This window comes from Cyphomyrmex costatus, unplaced genomic scaffold (genome assembly GCF_001594065.2).
Source record: "Cyphomyrmex costatus isolate MS0001 unplaced genomic scaffold, Ccosl1.0 scaffold193, whole genome shotgun sequence".
NCBI lineage: Eukaryota > Metazoa > Arthropoda > Insecta > Hymenoptera > Formicidae > Cyphomyrmex > Cyphomyrmex costatus.
In genome coordinates this window covers 2,814,976-2,833,238 of record NW_017275965.1, presented here as the reverse complement: position 1 = coordinate 2,833,238, position 18,263 = coordinate 2,814,976, and the positions used below count along the sequence as shown (strand labels likewise).

The window sequence follows — 18,263 nt, the reverse complement described above, 5'->3', positions numbered from 1 at the left end:
TCGACGAGTTTATCTGAATATCGGGTCAAGGTTATCAGGCATTAATGGGCAAACGTTCGACACTACGCTAGCTCTGATTCTTGATAGCACGATAAAGATGACACTTCGTTCAAACGAGTGTCGCGCCATATCGGCTCTTTTGTCGGTTGCAGCTGCAATTGAAGATAGTGACCACCCAATACTCGCTTATGGATTCATTTGCCAGGTGCCTATCGGAACTGCAAATGTTAAATTACAGATGCAAAACTGTTATTTTGCACATGATAATATTGTGTAATACTAATATTTTATGGTATAGTCAATAATTAACGAAATGGCCGGTATATAATGTTTTGAATATTTTAAATATGTACATATACAATTTCTCGCTTTAATAATTTAATAATGATTTTGCATTAAAGAAAACATAATTTCAGTAACTTCGTGTAAACGAGAGAATAATTAGCATTACGGTTATTAGGCATAACAGTGTCCACCATGTAATCGGTTAAATCCAGATTTGAAATTTCTGTACAATATATACGTGAACAACATGAAATGATCCGTGCAATTAGCAATTTCCTATTCATGCAAACATGAAATTTTACAAAATAATTACAATTCAACATAAATGATTTATTTAAATTAAAAGCTATTTAATTTTTCTTTAATTTTATAAATTCATGAATTACAGTTAATTATTACATTGACAAACTTGGTTAATTAACATTGATTTTCCAAACTCCTTAAATCACCGATTAAACCGTAAATAGAAGACGAAAGTTTAATTAACTAATCTGCATTCTTCGCTGTTAGAGCGTCCCTGCAAAGCAATTTGCTCTTTACGTAACGTACAAGATAAGTTCTGTATCGATCGCATAAACAGTTAGAAGTACTGATAGATCATCTTACTATTTTGTAAAACTTCCTGTATTAACTTTCCATAAAACTAAAATCTGTCTTTAAATATTTCTTAAAAGGACAAAATTGTCTGAAAAATCGTTGATTTAATATGATTGATAGATAATTAGAAATTATTTTTATTTATATCAAAATAGTTTTATTTATAAGAAATAGTTAATTTTAAAAAAATTCTCAAATAATTTTATTGCTAGCGGTTGTAATTAGTGTTGATTGTCACTGCGAGTAACACAGGTGACCCGATTAATTTCCAAATAGCCGACGGCCTATAATTACAGAGGATGTGGAATCACCCCTTTGTATCCGTCATTGATGTGGGAAATATAATATGTCTCTGTATATCCAGTGGACATTGCATGGTTCCAATTTTTACTGAACCTTAAATACCTTCTATAACGTTGCATAAGATTAATTAATCTAACATTAATTAATCTTCCTTTTCTTGTATACGGACGCGATAATCCATAAAAGGACAAGCAGTTGCTAATTTAACATGAATTAATTCAAATAATCGATCTTGGTGTCAAAAGATTGAAGCAACGTCGAGCGTTTATTGTAGAAAATGCACGTAAACACCTTCATCAATCTCCGTTAATTCTGGTGGAATTATGACATTGTTTATCGTCGTTACGAGAGATTTTCTCGTAATCTTTAATATACAATTTAATTGTATATTCCACAAAGTATCCGTCAGCTTATCGTACGTGCCAATTATGAGATATCCTTACAGATATCACATAAAAGATAGATAATATTTCGCATTTATATGTTCGGCTTTACATCAAAACAAGGTAAATGAAGGTGTTGTCAGAATGAGTTGAAGACGTTGATAAGTTTGCTTATCAAAAAAAGATATTACTTGTAAAAATCAAATAATTATAAAAATAAAATTGCGCCATTTCTGAAACTCAAATAAAATATCATAGATTAAGATTATACACATAACATCATAAAAACAAAGTAAATTTATGAAATAATATTATCGCAAGTGTTTTCAAATCAATAATATACGGAAAAACCGGTTTTGCTAACGTATCTAAAATTTAGTTAGATATAGATTGAAAGTAATTATATAGAATTATCAAAACAATTATATAACATTCAAACTGTAGGTTAATAAAATGTTAAAACTGTTCATAATATTTATATTATTATACTTAAGTATTCTATGTAATTATTTTATAATTATTGATTTTATAATTATTAATGAGGTACAACGTAACTATTTTTAGATCGGTATATCTCTAGCTAAATTTTTATATATGTCAACAAAATTTATTCTTTTTGTGTATGCATGCAATAAATGAGCATATTTATGATGATACATATAGTATCACAATAGTATTTATGCAAGAATTGAATCAAAGAATTATAAAAAAAAGAATGTTTCTTAAAGTAAACATTTAAAAATATTGAAAATATTTTTCAAATAAAGTGATTATAAAAATTTTACAAAATATTAGAGTATCATTTATGATTTAATTTAATTTAATTAATTTTAATTTAATTTAACTTTATTGCAAAGCACTAATAAGATTACATAGTAAAATGGTACAATATGGATAATTTTATATAATATCTGACAAAATTTTTATTACAAAAGTAAAAAAAGTTACACACATTTTTGAAACTCAAATAAAGTATCACAGATTTATGCACATAGAGTATTATTATTAGGATAACTTCGGTATATATGCCGCACCTAATAAAAACCTTTATTAAGTATTATTTAAAATTTAAACTACTACTACGAAAAAAATATTAGAGATCCAATATATTTATCTTTCGTGTTAAGAAAAGAACTTTTTGAAATCCTTGCATTTTTACCATAGTATATCCTATGGGGGTGGATTATGCGGATGTTCTTAAGGAAGGTGGGGGAGGTATGTACAGTTCAAAAAAAATTTACAAATTCTTATAAATAAAATACGTAAAATGACACAATAACTTATAAAATGTGTTTACAACGTTCTATTAAGAAATAAGAATGATAAAATGTACCTATATGAAGTAATAAATAATAATTACAGTCTTCCTACAAACACGCGCGCATGCGCACAAGCACACACGCACACGCACACAAATTATAAGTGTTATATGACATGAGGTACTTATTTCATGTAATATGTTTATTGCATTTAGTGCATTGAATCTAATCTGCGCATTTTGTATGTTTTTTGGTTATAAATCGCCCACTAAAAATGTCGTATGTCCTAAATAAATGGGATATGGAAGACAATAAATTAAACAAAGAATGCAAGAGCAAAGCATACTTGTTATACAACATACTTTACTATTCCTCTACACTTATGTATTATGAAATAATCACTAAGTCTTTTAAACATCCTACAATAATCATTTTATGTAAATTATAATTTATGATGACGCTACTTATTACAGTGATAAATCGATACAATTCTTAATAATTTTATTAATACTAACAATAAAAACCTGAAATTATAACATAATGAAGCATCGAGTGACTCACCGCTCGGTGCGATTGATTCGCTATCTATAGACCTGAGTTCCAATCCCACCTGCGTCCAAACGCGATTTTTCGCATTTAAGGAGCCAAAAATGACTCCACTTGGTGATCAAAAGATCTATGATCATCAGCGCCGTTCAGATCCTATACTATAAGATATATATGTCTCTAATATTTGACTGAGGTAGGATTCTGTGGATCAATCACCCAAATCTGAAAACAACTTGATTCGAAAAACGAATATAGACCTCGGACAAAAGTGGAAGAGGTCTGTAGACGTGCTCCATACAAGGAGATAAAGGGTCATCATTATTATCATTATCATAATACTAATCTAACATAATACTAATCTAACATAAAGGCATGTAACAGAGTAGTTGCCGGAAAATTATCCCCACTTCTTCTATTTTTTCTGACTTTATATTCTCGCGCGCCGTATTTGTCGGAATTATCCTAAATAATTTTCCCGTTACCATAAGTTCTTCGGAAATAACACAGAAAGAGAATAGTTTTTTAGCTAAAGTAGGTACTTAAAGATTTAATGTAAATAGTATATATGCTGCATTAATACATTTTTAAATATGAATCTCTAATCTGTGTAATAAATTATATAAGAACAGACTCATGTGAGATATTTATGATAATATTGATAATACTTATGAGTAATCTCGTGAAGTTTGCAATACAACTAATCGGATATAATAAACGAAGTTTAGCTGATAAGCATACATAACTCTTTTTATCTTGTTTATGTCATTGCAGATAGAAAGGAATTTAATAATCTATGATATATTAAAAATTTTAATACTTTATATACTTATTTAAGTATATAGAAAATTGGAAACATGTGAAGATTTTACGATTTAAAAATATTAGAGAGAGAGAGAGAGAGAGAGAGAAAAAAAGAGCGAAGAAATATATTAGAGAGTGTTTTCCTCGTATTAAAGTTCATTAGTTAGAATAGTCGATAGGATGAGTATAGCAGCTCCATCAACTGAATTCTTTCACGCATCCCTTGAAAATAATAAAATTATATCGGAATATATATACCTGCTATTTTTACGCACGCATCGTGCTCCATTTGAGGCACGATGCGTACTTCCGCTCGAATCAGCTTCCACTTATTACCTCCATTGAGAAAAGAGAGTCCCCAGACATTTTCTCGCAGAGGTCAGCAAGCCAAGGCTCTCATGGCGGATTATGGACACCAGCGGTCATCGTCGAAAAAGGGGCCTAATCAAAGTGAGCCTATAAGAGCGAGCCTCAACAAATGTTTGATTCAGTATAGTCGGCGTAACTCGTAAGGCAAACTAGATACAATATTTATCTATGCGTGTCAGGCGGATCTATAATATGAAATTTGCTTATGTATATTTGTTTGTCATCGTGTACTATTGAGGCACCAAAATTATCGGTTCTCTGAATTACTAGTTCTCGTTATGTATAACTGTGAACATATGTAACTATGTGTAATTACAGTAAGGATCATTAGAGAGATATCTACGGAGTTGAATGATTATCCCTAAACTGCGTGATTTGAAAGCAAAATTTAGACTATGTCAACGTTAATATGCATTTCGCGAAGGGTTGCGAGCAACATGATCACCATTGATGATGTAATATTGGTTATCAGTATGCTAATATTTGAGTATTGTGAAAGTGCTTATTCCGAAGAAAAGCATTAAAATGAAAATCAATCAAGTTTACAATTGTAGAAAGATTATAAGGTAGAATCAAACTTGATTGGATTTGACTTCATTATCGGAAGAAAATAGAGACGGAATGATTTTATTGATTTAAAAATTAGGCCAAATATCTGAAAATTATTATATCGTCATAAATAATTATGTAGTAGAACATTCAAGCATGATAATGCTGTTATATATTTTAAAATTCTAACAATTTAAATATCATGCAGTTTACGCATTTTACATAATTATTTTAATAATCCAATATATTAATATAATAGTTAGATCTGTATTTGGCTAAATTTTTAGATACTGCAGCAAAACCGTTCTTTCCGTGTGCACATCTTGCGAATATTGCAATTTGACATTTAATTTCTCGTCGAACTGTTTGCGGAACAGTAGTGCTATATTTATAACGCACAAAGAAATTAACCAGTATGTAAATAAGATTTCACCGAGGCGCTCACACACGAAATCGAAAGAGAAACCGAAAACTTTCGTTCGTCGAAGTTTATTTAGTCTATATTAGCTGTATATGTGGCATTAAGCAGCAGTATAGATCTGATGACAGTTGCTAAAGGTGACGTCGCTTCCAACTTGATCGATTATTCAAAAGGCTATATTACCTTTGGAAACACACAAACCAAGGCTATTAGCTTGTAGTTGAAAGTCAGAGAGCATTCCAGAGCATTTCCGCGCAAGTTCTGCCTTAACGAATAATACTATAATCGATAGTCGGACTTTCGCAGTACCGTGACCGATGCTACCACTTTGTTTAATTTGGCTTAGTCATCGTAAAGTGGGGGAATCAGTTGCCGCTTATCCACGTTTCTGTCATTCGCGTCTTTGCAAAGTTCGCTCGTTACACGCAAGACGATAGACGGAGCTAAGATTGCTAAGTAAGGATTACGTCTCACTTCTGCTCGTTCTCGAAGTATAGCAAGAAGCTGACAGACGGGACGAGGCGAAGTTTCTGCGAAAGTGCTTTACCCTGTGAATTACGATCCGCAGACGAGAGTGCAATGTTCTCCGGGGAGATGAATGAGTCGACGCGCGTGTAAAGTCGCGGCGCCACGTGACTTTTATTCCCGGACAAGAGAAAGGAAGTTGAACCAGATCGTAAGTTTTCTCTTCTTTCTTTCTATTTTCTTCGATATTCATTCATTTCGCATTCAAAAATTCTGGAATACATTTCATTTCATACAAAACTCCAAGGAAGATATTTATCTGATCGCATAAAACGAAAGCAGTATATTTGAAAAAGAAACGATTAGTTTTATGTTATTCTTAGATATTTGTTTTTTTATAATATAAAAGGTACAACGTATAAAGGTATAAAATTATTATTAAGATGTAAAATTATTAAGTATATTGTAAATTAAGCTTTAAAAAAATTCATGATTCTTAAGAGTAAACTTTAATCAAGTTTGGTACACGTCAAATTTGAATAAATAATTTCATGTTAATTATATTCGGTAATATCAAAGACGTTTGAAAAATCATCGGTTTTATATTACATCCTTCGCTTTTTACCTTTTTATAACATTAAAGAATACGATATAAATAAAATCCTATTTTGTTAACAAAAATATGATTTAATTCATACTCTTTTATGTTATAAAAAGGTAAAAAGTAAAGGATATAATAAAATCAATGACTTCTTAAGCGTCAGTCAAGTTTTTAACTTTACTATAACAATGTTGTTACAAATAAGCAGATAATTTACACAGTTATTGTACGTACTCTCATTTTAAAAAGTCAGTACATATGTACACTAAATGTCGGTAGAATTATAAATGTCAGAATATGTTATAAATTTCAAACATATGTACATAAAGTAAAAGCAAGTCTAGACGACATGGCTGGTAGTATGCGTCAAATTAGCAAATATTACACACACACACACACACACACACACACACACACACACACACACACACATACGACATATATAATTATCCATATGAATGTAAACTAATAATTAGTGCATGTGCATAAAGTTGACGTACATTATCCATGTTGTCTGGAGCCGTCTTGACATCGTTGGGAGACTTACGTTACATAAACGTAAAAGGAGTCTATACACGTATTATTATACATCTTGCTGCTCCATTCTCTCTATATAATCTCACAATAGATCATAAAAACGAAGATAAAAAGATCCATGAAATGAGCTCTTTTGTTTTTAATACAAATGCAATAATTAATATAATATGTAATGTTTTTGAAGAAACGTTAAAGTTTTTTTCTGTGTATACTTGGAGTATATCTTTGTTTTAAAAAGACGCAGCTGCAAGCATAATCATAAATCTCGTGTCAAGTTATGACTAAGAAATTATTGTCATTTGCATCAAAACAGGTTTGAGTACGTAATAATCTTAAAAAAAATTAATTTATTTGATTTAGAAGTATTTTTATACTCTTGCTGAACGAGGACAGGATTAAAGTCTCAAAAGTTTCTTGAGTTACATAATGTGGAACGAAAACTGTAGCAAGGTTAAGGTGTTAAACGTGATAAGAACTTTCTGGTGATAAATGTAGTATCGAGACGCTCATCTCGTAATTAGTGGTACTAATTATCGAAAATATTTGAGGATTTTAGCTACTACAATCCAGTCGAAGCAATATGGCTCTCAATTTGAGGTAACATATATAATCAGGAATATAAAATTGTGCTTACAAAAAAACAGATTAGAAATTAACTATATTTTAACTTTTTCTAAAATTATAGTGAGGAAGAGCGTGCCATGATGGGCTATACTTCAATCGAGAATCCATCAGACGCCGAGAACAACAATGTAAATAATAACAATGTAAAAAATGAAAAGAGAGTTTCGAATGAAAAAAAATCGACTGTACAATACTCAAATTCAAAAGGAGTGCTCGCGCAGGTGAGATATATGATTAAACATTTTATATTAAGTAATAAAATTGCTTGTATTCGAGATAATTTTACATATTTTCTTTAATATTATTTTATAAAATTTTTTTAACACATTGAACGCCGGTGATGCACACCGTGACTATTTTCTTCAGTAACCGACGACACACATCATGTGTCACAGATTTTTGTGATTCCAGCAATATACTAAAACTAAAATAACTAATCGAGATTCTAAAATTGCATAAAAAAAATAATAATTTCCGAACATTGGAATAGTTTCAAGTTTCGACTTCTGCGGTACATCTATTAAAATTATCGGCGCTCAATGTATTAATCAACATTTTTGAAAATTCTTTAATTATCTATTATTTTTATTATCAAACTGTAAAGCATGTATAATAATAATAATAATAATAATATGTAGTAACAGTGGATTTAAAATTCAAAAAATCTTTAACGTTTCAAAAATGATTGCAAGAGTTTATTGTGCGCAAAAATTTTTTTGTTTGTTATCACTTACAACTGCAATAAATAAACTGGCAACACAAAAGAAAATTTGCAGCGTTGCAGAAGCGCAATGCGTGCTCAACGGTGCGAGATCAACGTAGATATTCTGGATTAGTGCCAGAACATTTTTCTGCTTCAAAATAGATAGAAAAGTACCAAACACAATACACCTATAATTTTTCATCACCTGTGCTTTCTTTTCATTTTATTACTTTTATTTTTTAGAGAAATAAATGTAATGCAGTACATCATATTTGCAACAATATAAATGTTATTTAAGAAAATTAAACACTGAATTCAATCTATCAATTTTTTTTAGCAAAACAAAGTTCTAAACTCTAGAAAAATAAACACAAACACAAAGTTTATTACAAAATGTAAATTATACATTTCTAATATCTCGGTAACACGCAAATTTTCAGCATAACAAAAGTAAAACTGCGCGTTTCTCTCAGTAAAGACTCATACATTGGCCTACATTTTTTACCTGTTAATTTCTGTTATTTTTTTTTGCAAAATACATATATATCTGTATATTCCGAGTAGTGAGAATTTTATTAATGCGTATTTTACCTTCGATATCGCATGGCACATAAATATCCTCCAGCAGCTTACGTACATCAGTATCTATAGAACAGTATAGAAGCAGGACAAATTTTACCCAATATAATAGCGATTTAAGTTTTAAAGAAAAGGAGCAGCGAAGCAATAGTAAATCTTGGCTAGTTGTCAACCACAGATTTCTTATCCTCTTTACGATTAGGTCGGGCTTGCTCTTGTACATATATCTGTTTGGAAACTGTTCCAAAGTTCTTTCTCGCAATTTCAGTTCTTCTATAAAAAAAAAAACTGAGCGGAAGAACCGAAGAGCATATGTACTTATGATCGTTAATCTCTTAGTAAAACTTAAGCGTGTCCAAACTTGCACATATCAATCATTTTTTTATATTTTTAGTTATTTAGATTTACAGTTGTACTTATTGATTCAATTAGAGTAATCATATACTAATTAAGCCGCGCGTGCACTTATTTGTTAATTTTCTGTTCACTTGAATAAATATTACCGACACTAATAATTGCATAACAATTGTGGTAAACACAATTAAGTAATTAACGATTGAATTGTTTGCAGTGTTTAGTCACAGGTGCAGTATTATTGGTGGCAACGGGAGGCGGTATGCCAATTGGTTATAGCGCAGTTTTGTTACCTCAATTGTCAGAAGAAAATAGTACCTTGCATGTGGATCGCGAAACTGGTTCTTGGATAGGTAAGAAAGCATGTTCAACAATTTTGTTCTTAGTAAAGAGATATAAAATAGAATATTAAAAAAAATGTTTACACAAAATAATAAATTTTAATTTTTAATGTAAAATTTTTATAAATTTTTTCCTATTTTTTAAATGAATGAATTTTTATGTCGCTGCGCTTGGCTTAACACCAATACACTACCGTTTCTCAAGATCATAGAACGTTTTATTGAATTAAAAGATGAACTTTTGTAAACACAATTTTCACGAGTGAGATTAGAAATCTCACAGTCCTTGCGAGTTCAAGAAGCAGGTTCAAGGTTGCACTTCACGACCCTCGCGCAAATGAAGCGACCGTCGCTGATTGTTGCAAACTGCATACTGTAACTGACCTACATACTGTCTCATTGGATAATTGGATTTGTCTCTTTATCAATGAGTGTCAAGACCAAGTTCGTGCAGGAAGCATACCGTTTGAAAATCTATGTACGTGAACTCAATGCCATAATTAAACGATCACATAAAAAACGTTACGACTCTTCATAAGTGAATTAAATCGGTGATACGACCTTTTTATAAAGCAAAAAAAATGCAGAGCTAGAGCATCGGCCAGAACATGAGAATTTTAATAGCTTTTTTTAATACATTTTCATTTATCTCGTGTGCATACCGCATATAAGCTGCGCAAAATGTATTTACCAACCTATACGTGCAGTGTACATGGCAAAAAGCAAGTGTCGGCATATAATGCGATATATTACCACGTACAGGGTGAAAATATATTTTATAACATCATAAAACTTGCGACGACCGGCGCATTATACATTTTACAGTTTGCAAATGGCGGTTATACGACTGCTACAAAAACTATGTACATTTATACGAAGCCACATAAGAATCCTCAATATTGTTCTATGTTCATTTTACAGACCGCAATAAAGTATCTTCGGGTCTATGAAAAAATCTATGGAGAAAATCTTTGCTGTAAATTAGACTAAAAATTCAGAAGATAACAAAAATTGATTAAGAAACAACGTTTAATGATGAAACTATCGAAACTATCGAGAGTATTTGATATTGCATGAAGTTTTCAATTATTTCAAAATTGAAGACGGAGATATGACACGAAATCCATTTTCATATCTCTGTCCATAAGATTATCCATAAAGCGATTGAATGGGACTTAAAGGAATTATTCTGAAAATGTATGGATCACGTATGTGTTGAAAGTTTGTTGGCGAACACATGAAATATATTGCGAGGTCGAATTGCGAGTTATAAGCTTCTTGTGGGTGGTTTTTGCACGAATAACTTTACCATTACAGTTCAGAATTTATTTTACCATCTATTACGATCCTTATCGAAGATTATTGATAACTGTATGCATTTTTTGCAATTTTTGATGGTTTGTTTAATCAATAATTCCTAAAAGTTCCAAAACTCATTATTTATTCAATCATACGCGCCATTCATAAATTACCGTCAACACATTAAAATATTTCATTATAGCTTCATGCGTTATTGATGCATCGCTTTCCAGCTTATCGCAAAATTACATTCTTTGGTGTCTGAAAATCAATTTTAATAGAGAATTAAAAGTAATAAAATTACTATGTACATTAAAGAATTAAAGTTTTATAATAAGAATGATTTAAAATTCGTTTATTTATTATTACTATCTCAAATTGTAATATAAAAAAATACTGAATAAAAATTTTTGCAAAATAAATATGAAAATTTATAAATGGAAATATATTTCAGTAAAACAACAATCGATGAAATTGATTTACATCGATAGAATATAACTTACGTGCTGAAAATTAATTCTCTTTGTTCATTAATAAATAAATGAAATAAGCTTTATTTCGTTATGTATTTTTGTTATATATAATTAAAAAAATTATAATTTTGAGTATGTTTATAAGTTTAATCTATATACATTATATATGTATATATGTACGTACACATATACACATACATATATACTGTTCGCAAATGTTGTTTTATTGAAAAATATTTTTATTTCAATATAATTTGCAAAACTCTATTATATATCTTTTCGCTTCTAATATCGTAATCTGAAGTAGTAATAATAATAAATGTTTGTAAGTCTAAGTTTTACATCTAAAAAATTAAAAAATCTAAATATTAATGTGTTAAATTAACAATGAACTGTATAAATTTTACGATAAATTTGTTTCATTTGTTTCGCTTTTATATTCAGCAACTTTTTTCTTGAGTCATGAATCTCGTAGCTGTTCTGCGTTTGTCTGATTAAACTTGAATAACCGTAAAATTTTTCTTCTCTAACAAAGGTATGTGTAACGAATCCCTTTAATTTCATTAAAGCGGAAGCAACACGATAAAAAGACAAACTTGATGTACAGCATGTTACTGTGTGATACTGATTGCATTCCGCGTAAATGTAATCAATAGCAATGTACGGAGAATGTTGATAGCTTGGAACAAGAAGAAGTGGAATTGCAATTTGCATTAATTAGCTAGTCCTACGAACATTCCGCAATGACAATTTCGATAAATCGAATACCAATAATGAAAGATCAATAGCAAAATCATCGATCGTGTTATTTGAAACTTCTATTTCCTCGAGTGCAAGTTAAAATGGTTATCACTTTAGAGGCTTTCCGTGTACATTACAGTACTCTTCTAATTATAAAATGTAAATTTTTATGATACGGGCTAACTTTTCTCATTTCCGGCAAAGACGTAAGAAACTTGTATCTCGTCTTAATTCAAGCATGCAGCAATGTACTTATAATCTTATCCCCTTAAGTCACTGAATAATAGCGAGAGTTATCTGACTCAACAGCTTTTCCTGCGACGTCGGCAGGAATTTTCAGTACGTTTATTTCCTGCGCGGGCATCGTGTATCGATAATCACGTACGCGATGATAATACGCGATTATGTGTCGTTGCGAGTTAAACTTTTAACATTTAGAACACACAGAAGCATCCTACGCCTAGTCCAATAATAGTGTAGATATACATGTGATCGTATATAGACCGTTAATTGCTCTGTTATGTCCTGCGATGTATAATAACGTTTTAACAAAGCTCGTAAGAGGTTTACGATCTCCACGCAGCTATGTATGTGGCGTTATATACACTCATTGATGCATAAATCTACATTTACGTCGTGCTTAGACTCCAATTTTGTTAACTTTTTATAGCACACAATTTCTTAAACGGACGAGAAAAGTGCGTTAAATCCCTTATCTCTTTATCTACAAAGCAGAAAGAAGTCAGGATCATAAAAGAGGGTGTTAGAAGAAAAGATAGGATAGAGTTCCAAGTAGCAGGGGGAGGATTTTTATAACGTCTTATTTACGTTAAAAGTGTTATTAAAACATTCGCTTGCTGCTTGGCGTATTCCTTTATAAAGCACTTTGCGTTTCTTTTATGGACTAAATGTAATTATCAAAGTAACTAAATGCAATTATTAAAGCGACTAATTATTTGTGTTGTATAGCTGCAGTTCACAGTCTGGCAACTCCTATCGGGTCGCTGTTATCAGGACCGTTTCTCGATGCAATTGGTCGACGAGGATGCCTTCAATTGTCGGTAATTCCTCTGTGCATAGGCTGGTTGATTATTGGTCTGTCAAGGAATGTAACTACCATTTTAGTAGGAAGAGTTATCTGCGGTTTATCTGTAGGATTCTTGGCGGTACCCGCACAGGTGCAAATTCTATTTAAATTCTGACTGATTGTGAGATATTTGAATAATATGAAATTTAATAAAAGAATTTTCGATTGATTCCAAAATTGGACATATACAAAAATTAATGTTTAAAAAATTATATTATATACAAAAAATTAGTATTATTTACTCAATTTGCATATGCTTTTATTTAATTTATTTATTGCACTCTTTCTGCATGTTTGGCATAAAACATTTTTTTTAAACGACATTTAACGCAGTGACATTAACGCAATTACCTTTCTCTTGATTGGTTTAACCTTTCTTTAGTCATGAATGAACTTCTACCATTTGGTTCGCTGTTTGACTTTTACTATTTATCTTATCGATCGGTTTCTCTACTTATTGCACTATATTTATCTCTGCTACTAGAGCAGTAGCAAAAATTTACACTATTATTAGAGATGTATACCGTCTGCCGTCTTTTGTTATCTGTATTCAATTTATTAGTAAATTATGAAACCGATCAGAAATTCTTTTAACAAAAAGAGAGTTTTGTTTTATTTTATTCTATTTAAATAATATATTATCAATAAATTTAAATATAATTCTTTTATTTTTAATTAAAAAAGATTATTATGTATTTATTTGTTATAAAATTTATGTTAGTTACCAAAGTTTTTTATTGATATTAAAAGATAATGTTTATTTCAAACTATGAATGTTGTGATTTGTTTAGGTACTGGTAGGAGAAACAGCATATCCGAGTCTCCGTGGCTTCCTGGTGGTTGGTTCGTTTGGTGCATACTGCGCTGGAATATTGCTGGTTTATGCTCTCGGTGCTTCTTTTAATTGGGACATCGTGACCTTCTATGCTATCATACTTCCCATTGCAGCCTTTATTGCTCTTTGTTTGGTTCCTGAAAGTCCCGTCTGGCTTATTAGACGAAAAAAAATAGACAAAGCCAAGAAAGCTCTTTTGTGGCTCAGAGGCGGCGATATTGAGCAGGTAAAAATTTATAACTCTTTTATTTCAATAACAAGATATTTTTCAAGCTAAATTATGAAATTGATATAACAATGTACATATAATTAAAACGGTTTTAATTAATTAGATGCTTGCGGAGGTAGAGCTGTTAGACACGAGCATAAAAGCCGATCTTGCTAAGAAGCCCGTAAATACCTCGCTTACAAAGAAGATCTCCTCCGCGATGTCCACAATTCGCGATCCGGGCGTGCTAAAACCATTGATTATTATCAACGTGTTCAATATGCTTCAATTAAGCAGCGGAACTTACATTATTGTTTTTTATGCCGTTGATATGGTCAAAGACATAGGTGAGAAAGAATTGCAATATCATTTTTCGGTGAAATTTTTACTTCCACCTGTGCGAAAATTTTAAGAGTGGAAATATTTAAAGTAGATAAAACAATAGAAAAAATGTATGGAAATTTTTATCATACCGTTTTTTCGTAGGCAACGGCAACATTGATAATTATTTGGCGGCTGTGGTAACGGCATTTATCAGGTTCATCTTCTCCATCGTTTCCTGTACTTTGTTACTTAAAATGGGTAGGCGAACTTTAGGCATTATTTCAGCGCTTGGCACGTCCTTGGCCTCGTTGATTTTAGCGGGATATTTGATTGCCAGGAAAGAGGGATCTTCCGTGGACGTAAGTATTTGTTTATTCGTTCCTAATTAGTCTCTTTTTCAGTTTTATTCAATACAACGTTTAAATTTAACAAATAATTTCAGGTCTACGTATTGGCCGTATGTTTGTTGTTTTACGTCGGTTCTAATACCATGGGTCTGCTGACACTTCCTGGACTGATGATCGGTGAATTGATGCCTCTAAGAGCTCGTGGCATCGGTGGTGGATGTATCTTTTTTATCTTCAACCTATTTCTCTTCTTCTTGACCAAATATTTTCCACTGGTAATACATCACATTATAAGATTTAAAAGTTCATTATACAGCACTCTTTCTGTGTGTGACAAAAATTTTACTAGTAACAATTATGTAATACAAAAGAAGAGTCTGATAAATAGAAACACTTTCTCAAAAATATTCAAATAAAAGTACTGAGATACTACAAATAATAAACTTTACTTTAAAAAAATTTTAGTCGGAATTACATATTCGTTTATTTGTTTTGAGTATAAATAATACAGCTGAGGAAGTTGCTTTATAAAAGTAACTCATTATCATATTTATTGTTTTCCTTTTTTTTTTAAGTAACTGTTATCTCCTTACTTGGTACTAATTTAAAAAAGTAAATTTTATTTTTTTGCTATTTGTGTTATTTGTCATAATTTCTATTACTTAAAAACTAACAAATTTTATAATTTTCGTTATTCTTTTTATCGAATTTTAATAAATTTTTTTATAGTCTAGCATCTAATTATAGTATAGCATCTAATTATTTTTGTTACTAACTGACAAGTTTAACATGAGATTCAAGTAGAAAACAAGTCATTGTAATATCTAAATGATAATGTCAGAATGATTATTAAAAGTCACTTTTTAAAATAACGATCCATTTTATGATAACGTCATTTTGATGTTATCGTGACTGTTATTCTGCTTGAGCGATCCACGCAGTAATTGTGATTAATCGCAACTTGGTTTAAAAATTTACTTATGTATATATTCCGTACGTATACAAAGTATCAATAAAAATAGTGATTATATAAAAAATTTAATTTTTATGAATAGATAAGTACATTATATTTTCTTATTTTTAACATAATGGTAATGGTTACCGAAAAAAAATAGTAATTGTAATAACCACACTATAATTAAAGTAACGCGCTACTTTTCCTTGCAAATATAGTAGACAAAATAATGTGAATCTCTAAGAAATATACTATCTAAATATTTATTTGTTTTATTAATAATAAATTGACCTATTATTTGTTCTTAATAAAACAGGTTCTATCCTTGTTAAAATAGAGTTGAATGCTATACCAATTGTAATATTAATCTTCTGGCAGAATATCTTCTAGAAGTACATTGCTTAAAGAATATTATAAAATAATATGGAAGAAATTTTACATATTTCTCATTCTGCTCTAAAACTACAAATAATATTTAAATCGAGCGATTGGATTAGTTAGAAAAGATGTTAAATAAAGTTTGGAGAACAAATGAAGGTAATTTTTGAAAATAGAATGAGGAGAAAATTTCCTTCTAATATTATTTATATGAACAATTGAAAAATATTGTATTAAAAAAATAGTACAACATTCTACTCTAATATTCAAGTCTTGAATAACTATTCCAATAATAAGGATATTATATGAAAACAAATAAGTCAACCTTTTATTGATAAAATAAGTGGTAAAATAAATAGTACATTTCCAAGGTATTTATATTATTTTGTCTATACTTTATGTATGCATACATTTTATGTAGAATATATAAAATATTATATAGAGAAATATTCTATATATTTCTGTTGTTATTATAACATATAATGAGATACATTAAATATTTTAAAGGTAAACGATCTAGTTGGCACAACGGGAATTTTTGCTCTCTTCGGCATCTTCTCTCTTTTGGAAGCAATTTTCATTTATCTTGCCCTACCAGAAACGAAGGATCGTACGCTTCAAGAAATTGAAGAATATTTTCAAGTAAGAAAATTTAATTGAGAAATAGAACAAGCTTTATTAATAACTACAGTAGTATGATGAATGAATAATCATATTTTTACAGCAAAGTAACTTTCTGTGGATAACCAGAACAAAGACAAAAAGAAAGAGCGTACATGTGCTTACAAAAGCTGAATCTAATTGTTTAATCCCTTTATCTGAATATAAATAGAACAAATTAGGATTTATATAAGACTGCGATAATATTTAATATTAGATTGTATATTTTTACTATTTCGAAATATCTATTGTAAGTATATCATGTTGATGTATGGGAATATGTGTGGTTAAATAGATGTATAAGTTAAAAAGTTTTATTTAAAGTTTATATAAGTTGATCTTTTTAAATAAAACAATTTTTGATAAGAGATTTTTTTATTCTATTATAATTATTTATAAAATAAATGTATTTTCTTAGATATAACAAGATAGATAATATATGTATATACAGATTTATTGTTTTATCATTGACTATATTTGTCTATGTCTTTTTGCGTATTAAATTGTTTTTTTTTTATAATTTTGTAAGAGATTAGCAATCACAATCCTGTTTTCATTATTAAAATATACAATCGATAAATTTTTAATCAACTTTTTGATCACCTAACGTACAAAATTTATTATCGTTTACTAATAGTTGTATATCTTAGAGAAAATTATGAATTTTTTTTTTTTGTTATGATGTATCTTCGTTTTTTTAATAAGATATTTGTAAGCTGAATGTATATATATTTATACATACATGTATATATATGTAAATATATGCAAAGTTAGTATGTGTATTTTATATTTAGTAATATATTATATTTCTACCTTATTTATACATATATTGTATGTTTTATTATATTGTGCTTTATAATTTTGTATTGTATTTTATTACAATATTAAATTATATTTCACATAAAATAATAAATTAAAAAGTATAAAATGTAAAGAATAGCAGGTATAATCGGCGGGGATGATAGAAGGTCTTGCAACTTAATTTATTATTTTCGCCCGAATAAAATTTTATTTGAATTTCTTTCATATGTGTTTATTTTTACAGATATGGTTTCGGGAACAATGTTAATTGTAATCTATTGTTATCGATTCTCGTATGTAATACTTTGAACACACATTGACACTGGAATAAAACTTTATTATCTTTTCAAAAGTTTTCTCTTTTTGTATATATATATTACATATACAGAGATATCTATAATCGCTATATGATATTCTTTATCTTTATTAATGTAT

The 18,263-nt window shown here is 29.7% G+C and overlaps 1 protein-coding gene across 1 annotated transcript; it reads left to right on the top strand.

Annotated features, from left to right (window-relative positions):
• The first annotated feature begins 7,509 nt into the window (after window positions 1-7,509).
• LOC108772860 (facilitated trehalose transporter Tret1-2 homolog) lies at window positions 7,510-17,215 on the top strand. The gene is made up of 10 exons (XM_018538502.1): window positions 7,510-7,716; window positions 7,805-7,964; window positions 9,597-9,732; window positions 13,203-13,411; window positions 14,112-14,381; window positions 14,488-14,710; window positions 14,850-15,046; window positions 15,130-15,309; window positions 16,875-17,009; window positions 17,092-17,215. Exons 1-10 carry the CDS (start codon window positions 7,700-7,702, stop codon window positions 17,197-17,199), a joined length of 1,635 nt encoding a protein of 544 aa, XP_018394004.1. The 5' UTR covers window positions 7,510-7,699; the 3' UTR covers window positions 17,200-17,215.
• The last annotated feature ends 1,048 nt before the right edge of the window (window positions 17,216-18,263 follow it).